Source organism: Furipterus horrens, unplaced genomic scaffold, assembly GCF_987537825.1.
Source record: "Furipterus horrens unplaced genomic scaffold, mFurHor1.1.pri manual_scaffold_2, whole genome shotgun sequence".
Classification (NCBI taxonomy): Eukaryota; Metazoa; Chordata; class Mammalia; order Chiroptera; family Furipteridae; genus Furipterus; species Furipterus horrens.
In genome coordinates this window covers 45499354-45521750 of record NW_028327172.1, presented here as the reverse complement: position 1 = coordinate 45521750, position 22397 = coordinate 45499354, and the positions used below count along the sequence as shown (strand labels likewise).

General features: G+C 55.0%; 2 protein-coding genes across 9 annotated transcripts in view; both read right to left on the bottom strand.

Moving 5' to 3' along the window:
• ARHGEF17 (Rho guanine nucleotide exchange factor 17) overlaps positions 1-11678 on the bottom strand; it is a 56558-nt gene extending 44880 nt beyond the window's left edge. Inside the window, exon 1 of the mRNA XM_090265210.1 lies at positions 8075-11678. Within this exon, the coding sequence (XP_090121336.1) occupies positions 8075-11275 (3201 nt within the window). The 5' untranslated portion in view covers positions 11276-11678. The remainder of the gene's footprint in view (positions 1-8074) is intronic.
• Positions 11679-17354: 5676 nt separating this feature from the next.
• P2RY6 (pyrimidinergic receptor P2Y6) overlaps positions 17355-22397 on the bottom strand; it is a 35286-nt gene continuing 30243 nt past the window's right edge. For 4 of the 8 annotated variants that reach the window (XM_090265186.1, XM_090265191.1, XM_090265188.1 and 1 more), the window contains 3 exons: positions 22254-22318; positions 21538-21626; positions 17355-20893 (listed from right to left, as the gene is read on the bottom strand). In XM_090265186.1, coding sequence (XP_090121312.1) covers positions 19875-20861 — 987 coding nt within the window. In that variant the 5' untranslated portion in view covers positions 20862-20893; positions 21538-21626; positions 22254-22318 and the 3' untranslated portion in view covers positions 17355-19874. The remainder of the gene's footprint in view (positions 20894-21537; positions 21627-22253; positions 22319-22397) is intronic. The other 4 variants (XM_090265189.1, XM_090265197.1, XM_090265201.1 and 1 more) reach the window with 2 other exon arrangements.

The following is a 22397-nucleotide window of genomic DNA, read 5'->3' as shown; positions in this document are numbered from 1 at the left end:
AGCATCTCAGTCACGAAGGGAAGAACTAACATTTCTTGAGCACTATGTGCCAAGCCCTCTTGGTATTATTTCATTTAACCTGAACAATAATCCCTGGTGGAGTAAAGGGATAATGCACCCATTTTTTTGTACTCAGGAGTATGTACACACTGGACCTGCGTCCTGAAGCCAGCCGGGGCAAGAAGGGATCCAGGCAGCGCTCTGTACCATCCGCACGGCATCCTCCAGGTGACAGCTCCTGGGAAGCACCTTGGCCTCTCATGGCATGAAGGAACCTAACAGGTCCCCTGGTCCAACAGCCTCAGAGTTTCTACTGTGGGTAACTCTAGGGCTACCGGAGGGGGGTTGTGGATGCCCCTCTGGGGACCCACATACCTTGGCTCCTGGTGCAGGCAGTTAGGGGGTTCTCTCCAGATGTCCCTGAGGTCCACCTGGGACAGCCAGCAGAGATGTGACTCCCACCCCCTCCCTAGACCCCTACCTTCCCTCTTTGCCTTGGCTCTAAATTCTCCTGCTGACTATCCTACTTGGGAGCTGCTTCATCCCAAGTTTTAGTTAGCAAACCCAGGGCTAGTCAACCTAAAAGCCAAGCCTGTTTGTTCACAAGGGACCCACTGGCCCTCCTGTCCCTCTCCCGCAGGCCACGGCTCAGCCACCATCTGGACCCCAACTACCTCAGGGGGCTAGGACCCTTGCTGAAAGCACCTGGCAAGCAGGGCTTGATGCCCAAGCTTCCTCTGTGTGTACTCACTGCCCACCAAGGGCCTCAACAATTGGCTCCCGAACGGTGGACGACGGATAAACGTGGGAAGAAATGACTGCAGGATCAATGCAGGGGCTTGAACCCCATAACCAACACCTATCAGAGGCTCTGGACCTCCGGAGCCGACAGCCTGGCCCCTCTGCCCACCTGTGGTAGGCAGAATAACGGTCCCTGAAGATGTCCACATCCTAATCCCCAGAACATGTGAATATGTTACCTTAGGTGGCAAAAGGGAATTTGCAGATGGTATTAAGGATTTTGAGATAGGAAGATTATCCTGGATAATCCAAGTGGGCCCTATGTAATCACAAGGGTCCTGATAAGAGGGAGGCAGGAAGTGAAGGTGCTGTGCTGCTGGCTTTGAAGCTAGAGGAAGGGGACGTGAGCCGAGAAGTGACAGCAGCCACCAGAAGCTGGAAAAAGCAAGGACATGGGTTTTCCCCTAAAGCCTCCAGAAGGAACGCAGTCCTGTTAACACCTTCATTTTAGTCCCGTGAAACCCATTTCTTCTGACCTCCAGAACTGTAAGATAACATTTCTATTGTTTTGAGCCACTAAACATGTAGTAATTTGCTAAAGAAGCAATGGGAAACTAATATACCACCCATCTCTGCCAACTTAAACCCTGGAATCCGCTCATGTCCCTCCCACCTCAGGTAGCTCTGCAAGACTTCCCCTCTCGGTCACTGTCTCCACCCAGGGAGAGTCTCAGAGCCCGGGGCTTTCTCCAAGCCCCAGAGGAAGTTTTCACATATTGGCCACAGCAGCATCACTATTTCTGGGGCCCCAGAGTGAGACCCACAGCCTGAACAGTGTGGGGAGAGGCCCTGCCTATGTGTATGTGTTGGGGGGTGGGAATAGCCTTGGGCAGCACCTAGTGGTAGGGGAAAGGGTCCTAGGGGCAAGACCAGGGTGAGACCCTGACTCACTCTCCTCGGTGCCCTATTGGGGCTGCAAGTCCCCACCTGCCAGGGCCTTAGTCTGCAGGTGAGGATTTTACTCAGTGAAGCTGCTGCCTCTCCCAGCAGCTCAGAGAGATTTTATGCTGGTGCCCAAGAGCATGGAGGAATCCATGGCTCTGAGAGGGAAAAGGACTTATTTAAGGACAAAGAGCAGGAAAATGAAAAAGCTAAGGCAGGAACCCAGGTCTCCTGACTCTAGTGCAGAGCTCCATGTGCTACACCAGGTCATACCTGGTCACACCACAGCTATTGGAGGAGGGCTGTGGACAACCCCTAGGGGCTCTGATATCCTTGCTGGGGCTTTAAGCCTGAGTGTCATGGGCTGGAGCTCACCACTGCTCAGGACCTGGCAGCCTGGCAGCCTTTGTCTGTCCACCCCTAGAATTCCTCAGAGGCCTGGGGATGGAAGTGGGGGAAATGAGGGAGGATCAACTCCCATTGGGGGGAACAGCGGCTCCAAGAGACTCCTTCTTCCCAGGGGACCCAGGGCCCCTGTTTCAGGGCCTGCCAGCAAGGCGCCAGGCTGCCTGGGCACACGTCCCAATATGTACGCCAGGGCTGCGAGCCTTTCTGGGAAACACGGGCTCCCCTTCCCCCACTCTACCACCACTATCCCAGCCAACTCTGCTCAGTAGGAACTCTGGGGGCCAATATACAACCTGGGCATCAGGACACCTGGAGCCAAATCCCATACGGGAGCTACAGGGCCTTGGGGAACCTCTGCCCACTGTGGGTCAGGTTCTTCATCTGTATATTGGGCCATAGCAATGCCCACTTAGCCGGAGGACCTGATGGGAGAGACAGGACTGCCTTGGGGTGGCCTGTGGTCTCTGTCCTAGGAGACATGTAAGCTGGAGCTCATGGGTGTCACGGTGCCTGCAGAGGAGACTCCAATGGAATACAGCACTGCCACTGTCTTCACTGGGGTGCCGTGGCAGCTTCACCCTCCTAGTCTTTGAGTCAAGCTAGCAGAGGTCTGCAGGGGACAGCCAGTGCAAACTTATAGTCCCAATCTACCCTGGGGGCTTTGCCACTCTCCTGTTCCCCACCCTAAGCGACCCTTCACATACTGTCCAGCCTCAGAAGCCTCAGTAGCTACAAGTTCACCTTGAATGCTAGAGTCCAGGCCCTTTCAGAGTCCTCTGGGTTGTAGCAGAAACCCACCAACTGACTGACCCCCTCTGCTCCAGCCCAAGCCACCAACACCTCTGGCCCGAATTTTTCCAGTGGCCTTCTGACTTGCTCACTGCTTCCGCTCTGGACCTCTGCAATCTACCCCCACAGAGCAGCCAGAGCAGGCCTGTAAAGGCCTAAGTCAGATCAGATGCTCTATTCAGAAACTTCCAACAGTGCCTGCCCCACCTCACCTCAGATAAACATCGAAGACCTATGAGATCTACCTTGTCTGGTCCCAACCCATTTCCACCCTCCCTTAGCTCCCTGACCTCATCTCTTACTTTGCTCTATCTACACAGTCATCTTGAAAATTTCTCCATACTTCTACCTCAGGGCCTTTGCACTTGCTGTTCTCTGCCCAGGATGCCCTTCCCCCCAGACCATTACCTGGCTTGCTCTCTCACTTCTTTCAGGCCCTTGCTCTGATCTCACCTCCTCAAAGAGGCCCTCCAGACCTCTCAAGCAAAAATAGTACCCCCTCCCTGTCACTCTACCCCCTTATTCTGCTTTCTTTTGCTGCTCAACCCCCACCTCTCCCTGAGACATAACGTGTCCATTTACAGACAGGTCTCCTCAGCTGTCTGGAAGCTCCATGAGTCCAGGCCTTTGTTTGCTGATGCATACCAACTGAGGGCCTAGAAGAGAACCTGACATGTCTAAAGGCTCAGTAAGTATTTGCTAAACGGATGAAAGCATTGCCCTATCACGGGTCATCTAAGTCTCTGACTGTATGCAATCTGCCATGTTTTTTCTAATCTCCTAGCCTCTGTTCATGCTGTGCCCTCCTCCTAGAATCCCTCCCTCTCTTTAGTTTTAGAGGCCAAGCTCAGGCAGAGCCTCCTCCAGGAAGCCTCCTCTGCCAGCATGGGCCAGTCCCTCAACATCCTACAGCCTCTTCCATCTGCTTCTAGATTCTGAAAGCTCTGAGTGTTTCAGCTCCACAGGCAGCCTGGGGGGTGCACCCCCAACACTGTGAGGAAGACAAGCATAGCCTGAGAGATCACAGATGGGAGGGAAGGAAGGAGGGGCAAGTCCTTACACTGGGCTGGGTCAGGATTAGCAGAGGCTGCCAGCCTCCCAAACCCAGCTGGTCTCGGAAATGTGGGGTTGGAAAATATCAGGCTCAACTCTGGTCCATCTCCCAACTCCACTCCAATGGGAGGGGCAGGAACCATTCCTGGGTCACACTCCCCCCACTAACCCAGGGCCTTTAGGAAGGGGGGGGACAGGGAATAAAGAGAGGAAAAGGACAGCCTTCTGCCCATACTCCCCCTTCCCACACTCCTCCTGCTGGGTGACAAGACATTTAATTATAGATATTTGGTACTGCTCAGAATTCCAAATGTCCTAATCACCTCTTCTCCTAGAACCAGTTTCTATGGAAAAATCATAGCAAAGGTCCAAGGAGGAAAAGGAGAGAACTCCCACCCCTGTGGGTTCCCTGCCAAGAGGAGACAGAGAAGAGAGGTGATGAAGAGTTGCAGCCCAGGCCTTCCTCTGCAGGGCAGGGAGCTGGCTGGGCAAGCTGGGGAACGGCCGTGTCTGCTGGGACAGGTGGTCGATGGCAAAGACAGGGTTCTGGTGCTCGGGCCTGCCTTATTGTGCAAACTTAGACTCAGCATTCTCCTTTCTGAGTCTTGAAGTTCTTCCCACCCCAACCCAAGGCTCCAGCGAATTAAATATCCACCATGAAGGTGTTCAAGCTGTTAGGAGTATGCTAGTGACCCCCCCCCCCGTTTACTCCCCTCCTGTTCCTCTACTCAGATGGCAGGCAATCCCACTGAGAAACAGAGACCCCTTTGATCCCTTCACCTCTAAGACACTGACACTCTAGGATTCAGTGGGAACTAAGTCTGCAATTCTAAAAATTCAGCACTGTAAGATTCCCATAGCATTCACATTTGAAGAATAAAACATTCAGAGTGTCTGGCACATAGAAAGCACTAATAAATGTTAGCCACTGTTACTACTATTCCAATATGCTAAAGTCCTGTGAGTCCATTCATCTGATTCAGAGAGACAAGTCACTTCCTGTTTCTGGGAGACAGTTGTTCCATCTGCCAAATGTGTGTAAGTATCTGAGGGCAGCAGGTTGGACCACAGACTGCTTTGAGGCCAGGGTGGGGAAGCCCTGGAGGGAAGAGTCGCTGATCACCCAGGCTCTGTGCACCTAAGTGAGTGGGGCGTGGGAGCGCAGGGCAGGAAGGCTGCCACAGCTCTCCTTCCTCCCCACAGCACATGAGCAAGCAGCTAGCCACAGAATGAAGTTGCCATGAGTTACCCCCCTCATTCCTGGGCTCCTAGGTTCTTACAGCTCTTCCATAGGCCTGCCTTTCTCTCCCTTGCAGCCACAACTCCTCCTTTCTTTCCCTCCGTCCACCCTGCAGGCCAAGTCCTTCCCAGAGAGCCTCAAAGACCAGGAAGTCTAACCTCCCACTGCACAGATGGCCAAACCAAGACCCAGGATGACCTTCCAGGTCCTCAAGTGCGTCAGAGGCTGAGCCAAGGATTGCCACCCAGGCTTCTTGCTCCTAACAATGGGGGCAACACAACGCAGAGGGCAAGTATGAAATTCGGCGAGGAGAGACCTGATATTGAGGGACGTCCATGCAGCTCGGGGTCAGGTCAGGGGCCCCCTCTGCCCTGGGGGCCGCTACTGGCTCGGTTCATGCTGGTTTCTGCCCCATCAGCAAAGTGTGAAAACCTCCTCTCTTCACTTCTTACTCTGGAGCCCATGCCACACTGTCTCCACCCACAGCGCAGGGAGTGTGACTGGAGCCCTGGGCCCAAAACAAGGGAACATTGTCTCCTCCATCGAGGCCAGCAAGAGGGGGTAGACAGCTGCTCCCCATTTTTCTGGAGCTAAAAGGAAGGGGACAACAGGAGAGATTCAGGCTAGCAGATGGGAGAACTTCTAGACCTTATGATGGGGTGGGGGATTAGGGGATGGTGAATCTCTTCTGAGCCAATTCAAGTCCACCAGGGTATACTGAGGCTGGAGTGCCTGGCCCCGTGCTCAGAAACCAGTAGGTGGCAGGGAGGAGGGGCCAAGGCTGGTCACTAGAAGCAGCTGAGGCAGTGGAACCTGTTTCCGCCCCAACCCTCCTACCCCTCCGGGATGGAGTGACCATACCAGCCACTCACTGTACAAAGGCCTGTTAGTTGGAGACCGTTACCCACTTCTTACAGAAGGGCAAAGTAAGGCATAGAACAGAGATGGGACTGATCCTCGTCCACACATGGGCCCGGAGCCAAGGCTCAAACCCTGTTACTCTATGACAGACTCACCAATTATCTCCCCTAAGGGATAAGAGGGGACACCAAGCTGGGCCTGGAAAGGTGGGAGGGCTGCAGCAGGCCAAGGCCTGGAGGTCAGAGAGAGCTTCTATTGAGGGCCTGTTATGGGCAGGTCTGTCCCACTACACAGCCTCCTGGAGGGCAGGGGGACCCTAAGCTTCTCCCTGAGGTCAGGCAGGCAGGGAGACAATGTGACAGGAGGCAGACCAGGAGCCAATTCTGCAAAAACTCCCACCTCCTCTCTCGGTCTCAATGCCTCTTCATAGGAGCAACCCTGCCCCCATCCACCCAATAGTCTCCTTGAGTCCCCTGGTTCATCCCTGCTCTCTCCCCTAATTTAGCCTTCGAGGCTCTCGGAGGAGATAATTATAGAGGAAAGGCAGCTGGGGAGGGACCCTGGCAGAAGCTGCCCTGCCCTAACCCTCTTGCACCCCCATGTTCCAAAGACAACAGGAACTGAAGTTAGGGGCACCTGAGCTGCCCTATCAGGCTCTCAGAAGGAAAGAGAGGCCCCACTCCCCGCCTGCTGACTCTGGCCTCCGTGGGAGACCCAGGGCCAGGACCAGGGGAAACTAAAGACCAAGAGAGAAAAACAAAGAGAGAGAACCCAGAGGGAGCGTGAGAGCGCTGGGAATGGGAGTGACCAAATTAGTACAGGGTTTAGGGTTTAGGGTTTCCAGGCTCCTCACCCAGGCAGGGAACACAGTGGGAGTGCAGGTCCTGGTTGAAATAACCCAGGGCCATCCCGGTCACAGGACCAGAACTCAGAGCCTTGAATGCAGCTTCCAACCGATGCCAGGGCATGAAGTGCCTGGAACCCATCTGAACCCACAGCTGAAACTCCAGGGATGCCTGAAGCCAGAAGGCAGAAGTGGAGGCCTCAGGGAGAGAGTCTCCAGGGCCTGGGGTCTGGCAGAGGGAGGAGGAAGCATCTCAGAGCACCAGAAAAGAGGTGGGGTGGGGAGATGTAAGCAGGAGGACAAGGGACCAGAACCTCCACCTGGACTCACAGATGCAGCCCTGCCTGTGGGGGCCAGAACCACTCTCAGCCCCTCAAGGCTGCTGTCTGCTGAGCTCCGGTAATCTACTCCCTGACTCTGCCCTCCCTCCTCCCTGAGAGGCCCCCATTTTAATCAGAAGAGGCTCTGGCAGACCTCAGGCCCCAAGAGTGCCCCAACTCCAACCCACAGACTCCCACAAAATTTGGCATCACCAGCTGGAGACATAGGAACCACATTGTCACCCCACCCCCACCCCCCGATTTTACAGCGGGGAGGTTAAGTCACAGAGAAAGGCCAGGACCATCAATGTAGTTTATGGAGCCCTCTCTGCTATTCCATAAAGTAATGCCTTGCACCTCTCCAATTTTCCAGGCCCAGGGACAGACCCACATTTTTATCTGTCACAGAAAAGCCACATCAAGAAGGGCAAACCTATGCCAACTGTGGGCCCCTAGCCCAACCATCCTACAGGGGGTCTGGCTAATAGGGCAGTAAGGCTCTCTAGAAAGTTCCATGACTGTCCCATCTCCTTGTAAACTTAAAACAAAGAACCACATAGGAATCTCTGCAGCCAATCCCTGAGAAACAGCTAAAGGACAAGATTAAAACGCTGTGTAATTATCCCCCAGAGAACCTCTGAGCCAGTAACAACCTTTGACGTTAGCACTAGCAGAAGCCTGAAGCCGCTGGGGCCTGAACAGACAGGAGCCGTCTGTCATTAACACGCTTAAAACTGCTTGGGCACTTCCAGGACCAGAGAAGCACCCTCAGACCTGGGTACCTGCCCAATGAGCACTCTCAAAATGCTCCTGCATAAGTCAGTGCCCATGGCCTTCCCTCAGCCCCACCCTCAAGGCCCCCCATCAAGGACTCACCACCTGTGGCTTGCTGCAGCACTTGCTGGCTGGGGCAGGCTCATCTGGAGCCCGGGCTGCCTCCGGGGGCTTGGCCTCGGCAGAGGGCGGTGCAACCACTGGAGTCAAGCATGGCATATCCACTGGCACTGGCACTGGGGCAGGCACCTCGCCAGAGTGAAGGGTCAGCATGTACTGCTTAGTAACATCCTCAAGGGATGGTGCCTGCAATGCAGGGTGAGCTCGGGCAGGAAAGCCCACAGGCTCTGGCATAGCCACAGGGTGGCCAACAGAAGTTGGTGGCTCAGGCACCACGATAGGAGTGAAGGTGGCAGGCACACTGGCATGGCGAACATGTTTGGAGGAGGCTCGGGCCTGAGACAGGCTGCCAGTAGGGTCCTGGTTGCCGTCTTCTCTCTGTAGCTCCTGATGACTGCTCCGGGCTGGGCGCTTCTTGGAACCACGGCGGATGAGCCGTGGGGACAGAACGTCAGCCAGTTTAGGGTCAAGGTGGAAGTCACGGTGGGCATTTGGGGAGGCGGGCGAGGCCTCAGGTAGGGCCCTCTCAGACTGTGCCCGGCCACTGGCAGGACTGGGCTCTTCTGGTTCTGCCTGTCGCTCTGCAAGGATGGGCTCACTGCTGGACGGGGGCAGCATGGGCTCCACCTCTCGAATGGGCTCACCTCCAGGGCCCTCAAATGCCGACCCTGCTAGCTCCCCACGGCGGCTGGGGTCACTCAGAGATTTCTTCTTGGGAGCTTTGCCAGCAAGCCTGTCATCCACTACACACCCCAAGGCACCAGGCTCCTGAACAATGCTCTGAATGACTTCCTGGTATCCCTTGCTCTCTTCACTGCCCACAGACCAGTCACTGTGGCCGCTGGTCAAGCCCTCATCCACAGCTGCAGCCACTGGAAGCCCTGTTTTGGGGCTCAGTGAGCCCAGGAGGTTGCTATCCACAGAGAATCCAGAAGGTTCCTCTGAGGTGGCAGCCCGGTGGCGCTGTGGAATTGGGTCACTTAGGGACCGGTAGGCATCCCCTGCTTCCCCATTGCTCAGTTCAGTCCCTCCAGGGCCTGAAGGTGGGACTTTGCGTCTCCTCCGGAGGGCCCCTGGTGTGGGAGGGGTATCAGGGGACACCAGGGACCAGCCTCCCAGGCTGTCCTCAGCCCCAGTGAGTTGGTTGGCCTGGGCTGAGGATGAGTTAAGGGGTCGCCACACCCCTGTGGTACCCAGGCTGCAAAAGGCTGAAACAGGAGGCTCAGGGTCCGTCCCAATGCCCTCATCTGCCAGACTAGACTCAGGGCCGGAAAGCTCCTCCTGGGACCGCTGCCCTCGGGTTGTGTCCCCTGCCCACTCAGGGCTTCCAGGGGGAATATCACTTCCATCATCCTGCTGGGCGCCCATTCGCTGGATCTTTTCAAAAACCTGACGGGCCTCTTGCACATACTGATCCTGAACAACGAGGGGCAGTGTCTCCTCCTCAGCACCTGGGCCTGCCAGCAGGAGCTCAGAGGAGCTGGGCTTCAGAGGACTGGTGCGGGGTAGGCGGCAGGCCATGGGCTTCTCAGAGCAAGTAAATGACTTTGTCCTCCGAAGGGTGGCTGTCAAGTCCTTGAGTGTGGGGCGGGTGCCAGGTGCTGCTAGAGCTGAGGGGGGCATGGGCCCAAGTTGCCCCACCAGGCCACCTGCTGATGGTGAATCTCTGCCATCTGAGGGGACACTCCCAAGGTCCCCTAGGCGCCCACCAGGCTTTCGGACTCTCAGCTCTGAAAGGTCTGAGCGAAGGAAACTGAGCAGCGTCAGGGTCTCTGAGGCAATGTCTGGATTTGAGAGGGACTTCCGCTGTCGGCTCTTGTCCAACTCCAATCCTCCATCCCTCAGTGCCCTCATGGTGCCCACAGGTCCCTTGGAGCGGGTTCGAGCCTGGGGCCTCAGGAGGAGCCCTTCTCCAGTTCCAAAGCTAGGGGAACGATACACACCCCAGCTGCCAGAACCCCGACTAGCCCACAGGTCCTCATCCTTGAGAGTCTCAGTGCTGGAATAGCGGCTGCTACCACAGGAGCCTGATGGGCTGGCCAGGTACGCGGGAAAGCTCACCTTGGCCACTCGAAAGGCTCCCCCCACAGTGTCCGACAAGGACCGAAGTCCCTCCTGGGGACCTGGTACACAGGGAGGTGTGCCAGTACCCCACTCCCGGGGTCCTTCCTCGCTAGAGGCTCTTACAGATGTTGGGGACTCCGGGCTCCTGGCTCCTCCAGCCGAGTCCATGCTGCTCAGATTTAACCCATAACTGTCTTGCCTGCAGTCCTTATCCAAGAGGGAGCTTCCAGGCCTGGGCCCCAGCCTCCCTCTCCAGCAGTGGCCGCCCTCACCATCTTGGTCCTCTTCACTGCCTGAGGAGAGGCCTCCGTGGTAGGCCGGACTCTGCGCCCCAGGCGGCAGCGGTGCCGGGCCCTCCTCTTCCTCCTCGCTGGAGCTGGCAGCCCGGCTGCGGCTGACAGGATAGGAGGCAATGGAAGAGGAGGAGGAGCAGGAGGCCCGGGCCCCGGCCTGCGGTTGGGAGAAGCTATGCCAAGAATGTAAACCATCCGCCGGACGCTGCGCCCGCTCCTGCTGCTGCTGCTGCCGCCGCCTCCTCTCCTCCGTCCCTGGGCCAGGCAGTGGCCGCGCCGAACGCAGGCCTCCCAGGGGGAAGCACGTCCGAGGAGGTGGCGTCGGTGGCTGTCGGGGCTCCCGGGCCGGGGGTTCCCATGCGGCACTGTCGGGGCTGGGCGTCCCTGAGGCCTCAGAGTCGGCACTGGGCCGCCTGGAGCCAGGGCCACCGAAGAGCTTGCGCATCTCGGTGACGCTGGGCCAAGTCCCGCGCGTTCCGCCCTCGGTCTTTTCTTCTGCGGCCCCGGGGGAGACGCCCCCGTCCCGGGCCCCAGTGGAGTCGTACGGCAGCTGCGCGTCGAAGCGCCGGGAGAGCTGGCGCACCGACGGCGAGAGACTGCGGAGCGGGCGCGGCTGCGCGGGGGCGGCCGGGGGCCCCGACGCCAGCTTGGATACGCGCCGGGAGGGCTGGCCCGGGACGGCTGCGGCCGGCCGGCACGAGGCGCGGCGCCGCAGGCCGGGGGTGTCCGCGGCCCCCTCCCTAGGCCCGGGTCCACCGCTCCAACGCTCCAGCAGCTTGAACGAGACGCTGCGATACAGTGGGGACCGGGGCGCCCCGTCCGCCATGGTGGTGGCACTCACTCCGGGGGGGCTGGCCTCGGGAGCCGCGGCCAACCCCCCCTGCGTCCCTGCTCCGAAGGAGCGCAGCTGCCGGGATTCGAAGGCCGCAGTTGCGGGAGTTTTCGAGAAGAGGACGCAGAGACCAGAGCAGAGCTTTATCTGCTGTGGCTCAAGTTTCTGCGGCGGCCGCGGGCGGCTTCGGCTCCATCCCGCTCTTCGCCTCCCGCCTCAGTGCCGATCCCCAGGCCTGGCCCCCACCTCGGCCGGTGAGACCCGGAGCATTGCGCGAGGCCTGGCCTAGCCCGGCCTGGTCCGCTCCGGATCCCTTCCTCAGCTCTGCGCCCGCCAGCCGGGTGCCTGCCTCCCTCCCCTCGCGATCCCGCTCCAGCTCCTGTTCCCTCCTCCTGGCTGCTCGATTCTCGCTCCCTTTTGTTGCAAATAAACTTTGTGGCAAAGGAAAGGGGGCGGGGGGCGGGGCCTCGAGCCCCAAAGAGGGGTGGGCTCCCCGCGCGCGCGCGCGCGCGCTGAACTGGGAATCAGCAGTAGGGGGGAGGGAATTGAGGAGGAGCCGAAGTAGAAACCAGACTGGGTGAGCACATGCAGAGCGAAGCGGCCCTCAGGGTCCGAGCTACCCCGAAAGAACTCACTCCGACACACGCGAGCTCTGAGTGCGGTCAGCCGGGGTGGCACACCCACTGCGGTTCAGCCTCTTTCGTGCGGAAACATCTCCTGTCTAGGGGACCAACATGGCAACCTCGGACCCACAATCTCGTCCACACCTGTACTCAGGTACACGACTCTCCCAGACGGGAAGGGGCAGGACTCTCCGCTAGGGGGAGCACCGCGGGCGGACTCGGGCTTTTGCCGCGCCCTGCCCCACCTCTTCACCCCGCCCAGACCACGCCCTTTAGTCGGCCCTCGGATAATCCCGCTGTAACTGCGACCCCGACCAACCCCGTTGCACCATCAAACGCCCCGCCTCTCCAACCTCTGGTCGTGTGCAGTTCTGATGGTCCCCCAACCCATCCTAGCTGCTCCAGGAGCCTCGCTGTTTGCGACCACGCCCCCGGCCGTTCTCACATTTTCAGCTGCCGGCCCTGCGGCCCGTCCCCCTTCTTCCCCTGCGCTCCAGGGTACGTGACTCTTGCGCCCTCTTCCGGCCGCATTTGCCCACCCCCTCGGAATCGTGGACGGGTAAAACAGCACCCACCACCAAATACCCGGAGGGTTGGAAAGACCACTTCCATTACTTCCTTTCAGTCGTTCTCTAGTCCCTTCAGGCGCCATTTTAAAGTGAATCCCTTCACAAAGTGCACTCACGTATAAAAGGAGCTTCGATAGGAACTCCCTCGAAACCGCCCTTGGAGGTAGATATTATTGCTCCTTCTAGTCCCAGATTCCTGATGAAGAAGGGGTTCTCCTGTGGGCTGCCAGCAGCCTCCTCTCTGGGCCTGGGCTACCCTCCCCCGGAATAGACTGTTCTCATCCCCTCTACCCAAGACACTTGCTGGGCCTAAGATGGGAGGCCCTGTGAAGAGGAGGCCCTGGTCCAGATGAGGGAGGCAGGATGGGCAAAGAGCAGGATGGTAGACAAAGGGATTGCCTGACCGCGTGAGAGAGGGAGGGCTCAGCCAGGGCCCTCTGCTTGCTGCTTCTCTTGGGTTGTGGGAATTGCTGTTGGAAGAAAGCTCTTTCTTTCTGAGTTGAGACCAGCTTCCGTTCTATAAGTCCCTCACCTCCACTTTGTCTCAGCTCTGCCGTGAAGGAACAAGCATATTTTTCCGTCTTCACTGGGAAATTGATGGCAAAAGAGCATTGCCAGACCTCCTGCCTCTGCCCTTGCCTGGCTGTGTGATCTTGGATAAATGTCTGTACTTCCCTGGGCCTCAGCCGCCTCACTGAAAAGTGAGGAGCAGGTCTAGGCTTCCCCAAGGATGCCTCTCTCTGACTCCGTTTGAAGTCAGACTCTTGTCTCCTTCAGAGTTTTCTTTCTACTCTTTGAGGCAGGTGTAGTATGGTGGGCGGAACTTCATCCCAGGAATCACTGCTCTCTTCCAATAATGACGTCTCCTACCATCTGAAATTTGTACTTTTCCAAACTCTTTCATACCCTATCATATTCTGTCTTCACATCACTTCTTGGATAGAGAAGTTCTTATTCCTGTTTCACAGATGGGCAAGCTGATGAAGAGTGGAGATTCAGGCCACAGACTCCAAGCATCCTCTACCCATGGGGAGCTCACCCAGAGAGTGGCTTGGCTGCTTGTGGCACCTCATGAGTCTTCTCACTTCCAGCCCCTTCTGATTCAAGATGAGACAAAGTAATCTTCTTGGCATAGAGGACCCGAGCATTTTTAGGCCTCAAAAGACTCATCTAAGAGGAGGCTGGGAACACTGGACTTAAGGGTGGAGAGGAGAACACTGTGCTGGGAGGCCAGAGCGGGCCCAATGTAGTCACCCTTTCAGATGTGCCTGGTGACCCTAGCAGGTCACACTTCCTTTGAATCTCAGGCTCCTCACCTGTGAAAGGGGAATGAAAACAATAACCCATCCATCCCATGAGTCCACTCAGCAAGATCAGAGCTGTAGAGTCCCTTGGAGAATATCAAGATGGGAAGGTTATGACGGTCAAAGTCATGCCCAATGTTCAGCCTCGGGTACTTAAGGGAGAGAAAGATGAGGAGTAAGAGGACTCCCAGAAGCAACAAGCTCCAGGAAAGAAATCTTGCTCCTGACTCCATTCCAAAGTCCAATAGAAATGACCTCAGATTGTCCTGTTCCTTTCCTGCATAATTGAACCTCAACTGCACAGAATTGGATTATTTATAACCTTTTGTGCAGACACATTCTCACTTATTTAATTGACTCCCACCAAAAAACAAAACAACTAGGACCTTTACAATGTCCTAAAATGTCATTATTTAGCTCCCCCCACCACGCATTCTCCTACTGCCCCACCAGCCACAATAACCATCATCTCCCGTGGCCAGCACTCCCTTTTTATATAGTCTTAACACATCTGTGTGTTTCTTTAAAGTATATATTTCTTTGAAGTATTTCTTTAAAGTTATATTTTAATTTTAGTTGTTTTTAAGTTTATAAATAGGACATCTTGCTGTATATAATTTTGGGGATTTCTTTTCACTTAATATCGTACTGCTAAGATTTATCCATATCATTGTATGTGAGTGTAGTGCATTCTGGCTTTGTGCAGCATACCAATGTGTAAATATCACACAGTGTATTCACCCACTCTCTAATGCATGGGCATTTGAATGTTTACATTGCTGCTCCGAGCATTGTGCACAGGCCAGGTGCACATCTACAGAAGTGCTCGGGGCAATGGGCCATCTGGCTACTCAATAGGAGTAGGCATTGTCAAGCTAGAATCAAATATCTTTTCTGTTTTTTGATTATCTGTACTTCCTTTTCTGTGAAGTGCTTATTTGTGCTTCTTGTCCGTTCTTCTGTTGGTTATAACACTTCATTGTACTTCATGAAAATCCTGCTCTAACCTTTCCTTACTCAATACCCCTGTCAGCTTAGGGAGAGCTGACAGTATTATTGTTATTTTACAGGTAAGGAAACAGAGGCTCGGAGAAGTGAAGGGGTTTGTTCTAAGTCATGGAGTTAGTAATAGTCCTTCTGTACTGAGCTAGTGCCTTCTGAGACCATTGGGCTTCAGCTAAGAAACCTTCTCTGTCCCTCAAGCTGGGTCAGGGCCCCTATGACCCCCAGCATCTCCTGACCACTCCATGAGCTTATTGTCTCCCTAATGAGACCTTCTTTGCCCCTGGCCCTCTGTATGTTTCTCTGAACACTTATCTCTTCTCTATGACTGTAATGATTCAGATGTGTATGTGTTTATTTCATTATTGTCATTCTCCATTAGACTAGGAGCTCCCTGAGGACAGGGACCCACTGCCAGTGTGATGGCTGGTGTATAGTAGGTGCTCAATAAATGTTTACTGAATGAACTGTCTGTTTCCTTGTCTGCAGCCCCAGCCCCCTGGCCTCCTTCTGTGGGTAGAGTCTGCGTCTGAGCTGCCGCAATGTTCCCAGCATCATCTTTGAGGAGCACGGAGAATATTTGTTAAGTAAATGAATGAGGGAGGGAGGACATTGCTAGGACAGATCCAATGCCTCAACTGCTGACTGCCTTCCCTGGGCCTGGCCTCCCTCAGAGCTTTCCTGTCTTTACTTCTCCTCCCATCACGTTCACTCCTACATCCAGCCCCTCCCTCCATCACCCAACTCCACTGCCTCATCATGTCGCCATCATTCAGAGACCCCAGGTTTTACCTTCACCTCTCTGGCTCCTCCTCCACCTCCCCAGCCCCCTAATGTTGGTGTGCCAGGACTCTATCCAGGACACCTCCTCTTCTTACTCTCTTCCTTAAGAAGCCCATCCACCCCCTCAGATTCCAGCCAAAAGTGGGGTGACCACTCCCCAGCTTTGCACGTTTTCCAAAAAGCCTTCCTGGATGTCTCCAGACCCTGTTGACTCCTAGCTCCTACCCTGGTGGAGGTCTCCACCCCAGTACAGGACACTGCCCTGCCTCCACCTTCGTCTACCACTTCAGGATGGTACCTGAGTAAAGGGGCTGTGGGTAACAAAGACCCAAAAAACTAGGGTTTAAAAAAGATAGGTCTTATCTCTCCTGCAAAAATCCAGATTTAGGTAGCCCCAAACTGAAACAGCTGATTTCAGCTTTCTGTTCCACCAGCCACAGAAGGAAGGCACCGTTGGCCTCCTGGTCCAAGATGGTGCTCCAGCTGTCATATTCATATCATGAGCAACAAGAAGGGAGGAGAAGCAGAGAATGGATAGCACCTCTCTCTAAAAGACATTCCCTCCTCCCACATTAAACTGCCTTAGGGCACTTTGCTTACGTCGTCCCATTGGCCAGGAGTAAGTTTCTTGGCCATACCCAGCCACAAGAGACACTGGGAAATGGAGTTTCCATTCTAGGAGGCCATGTGCCCAGCTAAAAGAGAATTGCTACTGTGGTTGGCACTTAGCTGTCTCTGGCACAGTTTCCTAGGGGGTCCCCAGTTACTGGGACTGGGCGGGGCAGTGGGCCCTTGGAAGGCAGGTGTAGGAAGGGAAGGGGGTGCGGATAATGCAGGAGGAATCTGGTACCTGGGTTAGAAAAAAGGGATGTGGCCTTGGCACATCAGTTCCCACACCTGGGCCTCAGTTTCCCCACCAAATGGGAGGTATTATAAGGATTGAAAAGAGGTATGTACAGTATATTGCATGGTGCCTGGAACCTGCAGAGCCCAGCTAGTGGTCACTACTGTCATTGCAGCTCCCCAGTGCTTCCCTAGTCTCTAACTCTCCAGCCTCATCCCAGGCCACAACCCTTCCTGTGCTTCATCCAACAGCCTCCTTGTTCTACCAAGAACACCCTTACCCTCCCTCAGTCTAATGACATCCATCCTTCAAGACTCCCCTGCACTGCTCCATCCCCTGGGAAGTCTTCTCCAACCCATGGAAAAATCACCTGGGACCTCTCTGAACCTTTATGGTCCCCGACCTGCCCGTCACCATATGCCACCTCCACACCCCTGCCTGTTACCTTTATCCCCACCTCTGCAAGCAGACATCCTCAGGGTAAGCCCTCGCCTCCTACCCCATTACTGAGTGTGTCTGGTTAAAGTGAGGAGGGAGAAGGGGGATGAAGAGGATGCAAAAGACAAAAGGAGAGAGAGGAAAAGGAGGAACTCAAGCCCATCAAATGGTGCTTGGAGTCCCTGGTACCAGAATCTAATAAATGTTTTTATCTTATAGGAACAGCTACAGCTCATGGATTATGGCCCTTGGTTTTTAAAAAGTGAGCTGCGTTTTTGGGGGTTTTTTTTCCCCCTTAAAAATCTGGCTGCCTCCCAGGTAAAGGAAAAAGAGAAATTACTGCATTTCCCTGCTTGAAGTCCCTTGTTTAGAAACCTCCTATGATTGTTCGCAGAGAGAGACCCTGGAGGAACTTGTGTGCAAAAAGGCAAAGTCATTATAAGAGTAACATTCATTGCATGTTTACTATGTTCTAAGTGCTTTGCACATATTAAGCAATTTAATCATCACAACTTCACAAGCTAGGTTTATTTTCCTATTTTACAGTTAGAGAAGTTAAGGTACAAAGAAGGTAAAGAACTTGCCCAGAACAACACTGCTAGTAAATGGAAGAGCCAGGATACACACCCAGGGGGTCTGGCTCTGGAGTCTTTCCCCTCTAGCTATTCTGTCTTGCACAGGGGAGATGGGAATGGAATTTACCTGTGGCCCACAGTTTCTCTCTTCTTGGTAGTCTGCAAAGACAGTCATTTGGGTGTTTACAGGGGCTCAACCTGGGCTGTGGAGAGGCTCTCCCTCCTCCCCCCCAAACCCCCTTCACAGAAGACTGAAGAATGGTCTCAAGACTTGGAAGAAGATGTAAAGTGGGTGATATCTGTACTGCTAGGCATAGCATAGCATCCTATAGGGAATGAGAACAAGCCTCTGTCTTCTGACATCCCCACACGTCTATCTCACTGTGGCCCAAAGAGTCAAAGTTCCTTCTGTCCAAATCGTCAGCCTCTCCAGCAACGGCATTTGTAATAGATTCCCCAGGTGGGCTGGGCCTGGTGTTCCCACCTCCTCCACTGGCTGCAAGCACACCTCTGATGTTGCTGTGTTTAGCACCTCCAGAGTCCTGCTCTGAAAGCCCTGTTGCCCAGCATTCTTAGAGATTAGGCAAGGCTAAAAGGAAAATACTGAACCAATTATACAGTCCTTCCCCTCCCTGCCCTACCCCTCTGCCCTTTCCTCTTCTCCCTCTGTCTTCTAAAAGGAAGACTTTGCCATGCTGGCTCTGTCACGTGCAGGGTCTGTGTGGTATGCCAGCAGCTAAGGGCAGGCCAGATTGTTCCACAGGAAGGACTAAGGCCTAGAGGAGAAGTGAGGAGGGTAGGGATGGGGGTGAGAGAGAAGAGCCAAGGGAAAAAAGCAGAGAGGATGAGGATCTGCCGAGGTGTGGCTGAGAGGAGAGGTGCACAGGGGAAGAGCAGAAGAGGACTCATAAGGGCCTTGCATGGTACAACTCCCCTTTGCTGCCTCCTCGGGACCTCCAGTGAGGATGACTTTCCAAGAGTTTTTAAGGTTCAGGTCTGTGCTTGCGATGCCTCTCTATGAGATGGCCTCCAGGCAGCCTTCCAGGTACCCACAGGCCAGAACGATGGAGCTGAGAGGGCAGGCTAGAGAGACCCAGCAGGAGCAGTCTGTCTGGAGACTGGTCTGCAGGTCTTGACCACAGGACTTCCATGTACCAGCCTCCTAATGACCCCACAGTGGCTCTGAGTCTTCTCAGGCTGCTGACTTCTTTTAGAATGAAGCAATGTTGAATGGCTATTGCCTCTCACTTGGGGGCCTGGTGCAGGTGTCCCAGGCACAGAGGATACCCTGAGCCTGAAAGAGGTAGGTGGAGGTGAAGTAGGGTCTGGGGCTCTTGGCATTTAATGCTGGTCCCACCCAGCTTCTTTTTTGACACTCTGTTCCTCACATACTCAACCCCCTGGGCTTAACTGAAACTCACTTGCTTCATGGCCAGGCTCAGCGAATCTTTGCCTCTGGGTTTTATATGCACAGTGCCTTCACCAGGAGCAGCCTCCTCCTCTCTGCCTTTTGGGTTTCTCCCCACCTCAAGCCCCACCTCCTCTAAGAAGCACTCCCCAAATTCTCCTCCCGATGAGCCTCCACTGCTGCTGTTGTCTGGAGAGTAGCCATGAGACAGCTTTTGGTTTTTTAGCTTTCACACATGGGAGGACACATGCCCCCCACCCCAGCTCTCTGCCCCTCTGCTCCAGGACAGAGCCTAGCACAGGGATGGCCCAGGCTGTTCTAACATGCTTCCCACTTCTGTTTGCAGAGCCCCCATCAGCCTGTAACATCTGCTCCAGATGCTCCCCTCCCTCCACCCACCTCCTGCAAACATCTTTCCTGACTCTGTGGACTGGGTAACGGGCATCCTCTGGGCACTCCTTCCCCGCAGCCACGCTTCCCTCTGTCACAGCCTTTACATCACTGTGTCAGCACCTCTAGCAGCTGGGAGCCTCTATGGGGCAGGGCTAGGGCTGGTTCTCTTGGGACCCCGGAACCAACCCAGGCCCAAACACTAGGTGTCAGTAAAGGTTTGCTGAATGAATGGAACATCACACTCAGCTCATATTCATCCCTCAAAAACCAGCTCAAATGCCTCTTCCCAGAAGCTGTCACGTCCCCCTCCCATCTTCCCTCACTCCCATGACTTCAAAGCAGACAGCAAAGTCCTCAGTTACAGAACATGTCACGCTATATTTTTGTGAGCAGTTTAATGCAGCTTCCTCAACTCTCTTCTGGAGAGCCAGGCTCAGACTTGTCTGTCTCTGTGCCCACAGGGCCTGGTCCAGAGAAAGGGCTCAATAAATAGTTGTTGGTGAGATTTGGGGGTCTGTGGGGACCTCACTCCATGCCCAGCTGAGCTAAGCTCTAATTCTCTGCACATTTTAGGGTGGGTCAGGCTTCTGGTGTCCCAGCCATGATGGCAAATACTATGGCTCTCCAGACCCCACGTGTTCTGCCCCAGTGGACTCAGCGACCCTGCCGCTGCCACTTGGCCGTGAGTTTCTGTAGCAGCTCGTGTGATTGCCGGCGGAACTTCTTCTGGGTGAAGTAGAAGAGGATGGGATCCAGCACGCTGTTGGCACTGGCGAAGGGCCGCGTGCCCTTGTAGGCGGCTGCGAAGGCCTCTAAAATGGGGCAGGGGACACCGGGCGTAGAGCGCACTGCCAGATAGGCTGTCTTGGTGATGTGGAAAGGCAGGAAGCTGATGGCAAAGGCGGCTGCCACCACCACAGCCATGCGAGCCGCCTTGCCACGCCGCTCCTGGGCCACAGGCCCTGTGGGGCAGTCCCGGCGGCACAGACGGTGGGCCAGACGGCAGTAGCAGGCCAGCAGGGCAGCGAAGGGCAGCAGGAAGCCGATGACTGTGAGGGCCATGCCATAGGGGAAGTATTGGGCAGCCAGGGCAGGCGGGCTCAGGTCGTAACAGACAGTGCGGTTACGTTGGATGCCCGTGGCGGCAAAGAAAGCTGTAGGCAGGCACTGGGTTGTCACGACGAGCCACACAATGCCACACACTAGCCAGGCAGCCCGGCGACCCCCACGCTTGTGCCAGGGAGCTAGAGGGTGGCAGATGCCCAGGTACCGCTGGAAGCTGATGCAGGTGAGGAAGAGGATGCTGCCATGTAGGTTGGCGTAGAAGACAAAGCGCACCAGGCGGCAGGTGAGGTCACCGAAGGGCCAATGGTCACCTTGGGCATAGTTGTAGATGAGCAGGGGCAGGGAGCAGGCATACAGCAGGTCGGCCAGGGCCAGGTTCAGGGTGTACACAGCCGTGCGGGTCAGGGCCCGGCGGGATGTGCAGATCTGGGCGATGACACAGATGTTCAGTGGCAGGCCAGCTGCCAGCACCACTGAGTACACAGGTGGCAGCAGCAGTCGCTTAAAGTTCTCTTGGTAGACACAGGTGGTTGGCGGTGAGCCCAGAGGTTGGCTGGTGCCATTAGGCCACTCCATGGCTGCCTGGCCACTGTCTACCTCTGGAGAGGCTGGGGAAGCAAGACACAACTCATCAGTAATCACATTCCCTGACCCTGTCCCCTCTGGGCCTTCATCTCCCCATCTAAAGCATCTCTGGTACCACCCCACAGAGACCCCACACAGCCCTCACTTCAAGGAAGAAAATTCTGGAATACAATAAAACTTAAGCTGGGGAGAAATCCAATTCACTCTTCCTATAATATCCATTTCTCACCAGAATTCCTGGTGAACTTCTTTTCATCCTTTGAAACCTTAGTCAAATGTTTCTACTCTGTAAGTGGAGATTGATGGACTGTGGGTTGAATCTCAACTTAGTTACTTGCCATGTGACCTTGAACTACTGATACAACTTCTCCAAGTCTCAGCTTCCCATCTGAAAAAGGGGACATGGTACACCTACCTCTCAGGATGTCATGAGGTTAGAGGCACTAAATCATGCTATACAGGGCTTCCCCGGGAACCCTGGCGTGTGGAGATTGTGGGCATGGTGGGCCTGCCTGTCTGTCTCTCCACAGATCAGGAACCTCCTGGGGAGAAGTGTCAAGTATGGCACCTTTCTGTGTCTGGGAGCCCAGCTCCAGGTCCACGGCACAGAGGCACAGAGAAGTCCATTGTAACTCAATGAATCAACATGAACAAAATGTCCACACACCGTGAGCTGACCAAGGACAGCGTCTACCTCCTCGGCCTGGACTCCACCTTCCAAAGCCATGGTCTTTCTTTTGGCTGCAGTTTTCTTATCTGTAAAATGAGGAAAGGAGGAGATTCAGGAGTTCCCTAAAGCCTTTTTCCACTTAGGGCTACACAGGGTGGTCTGACAGGGCCAATGATGCCACAGCGCCCTCTGGTGGCTAGAGAAAAGCCAGCTTCCCTGAAGGCAATTGGCAGAGGGAACAACCACTTCCACAGTTTACTTTGGGGGAGTGGGGTCGGGGGCCCGGAATCCAGACACAGTGAAGGGCAGTGGCTGCTTAATGCTGCTCAGTGAATCAGAGGCAGAGCCGGAGCCGGAGCCCGAGCCCTCACCAAACACCTGACTCAGAGGAAGCGGCTTAGTGTAGCCCATGGACATGGAAGGGAGAAGTTCTCAGCCCAGCTTCAGAGAATCAGGCAGGCCTGGTTCAAACCCTGACTTCCCTTGTTCCATGCTATTGAACCCAGGCCATGTCACTTCCCTTTTCTGGGCCTCATCAGTAAAATGTATGATAGGCCTGACTGTAGCAGGTGCTTAATAAATGCACTGCCATACTGTTTTATCCCACACTTTATCCCACCACTCTTCCTTTCAGGCTGGGGTTTGGGGGAGCCAGCAGCACAAATGCCTTAAGGGGCCCCCTGGTGGGATAAGTCTGACTTCTTGATGCTCACTTCCCAGTTGGCATTTCCACGTTTACTGGTGTCCAGAGAGAATTCACCACTTAACTCCAATGGACCTGTAAGGTAAAGCCACTGAGACAGTGAGTCAAATCCTCCCGCCTCCCTATTTTACAGATGGGAGAAACTGAGGCCCAG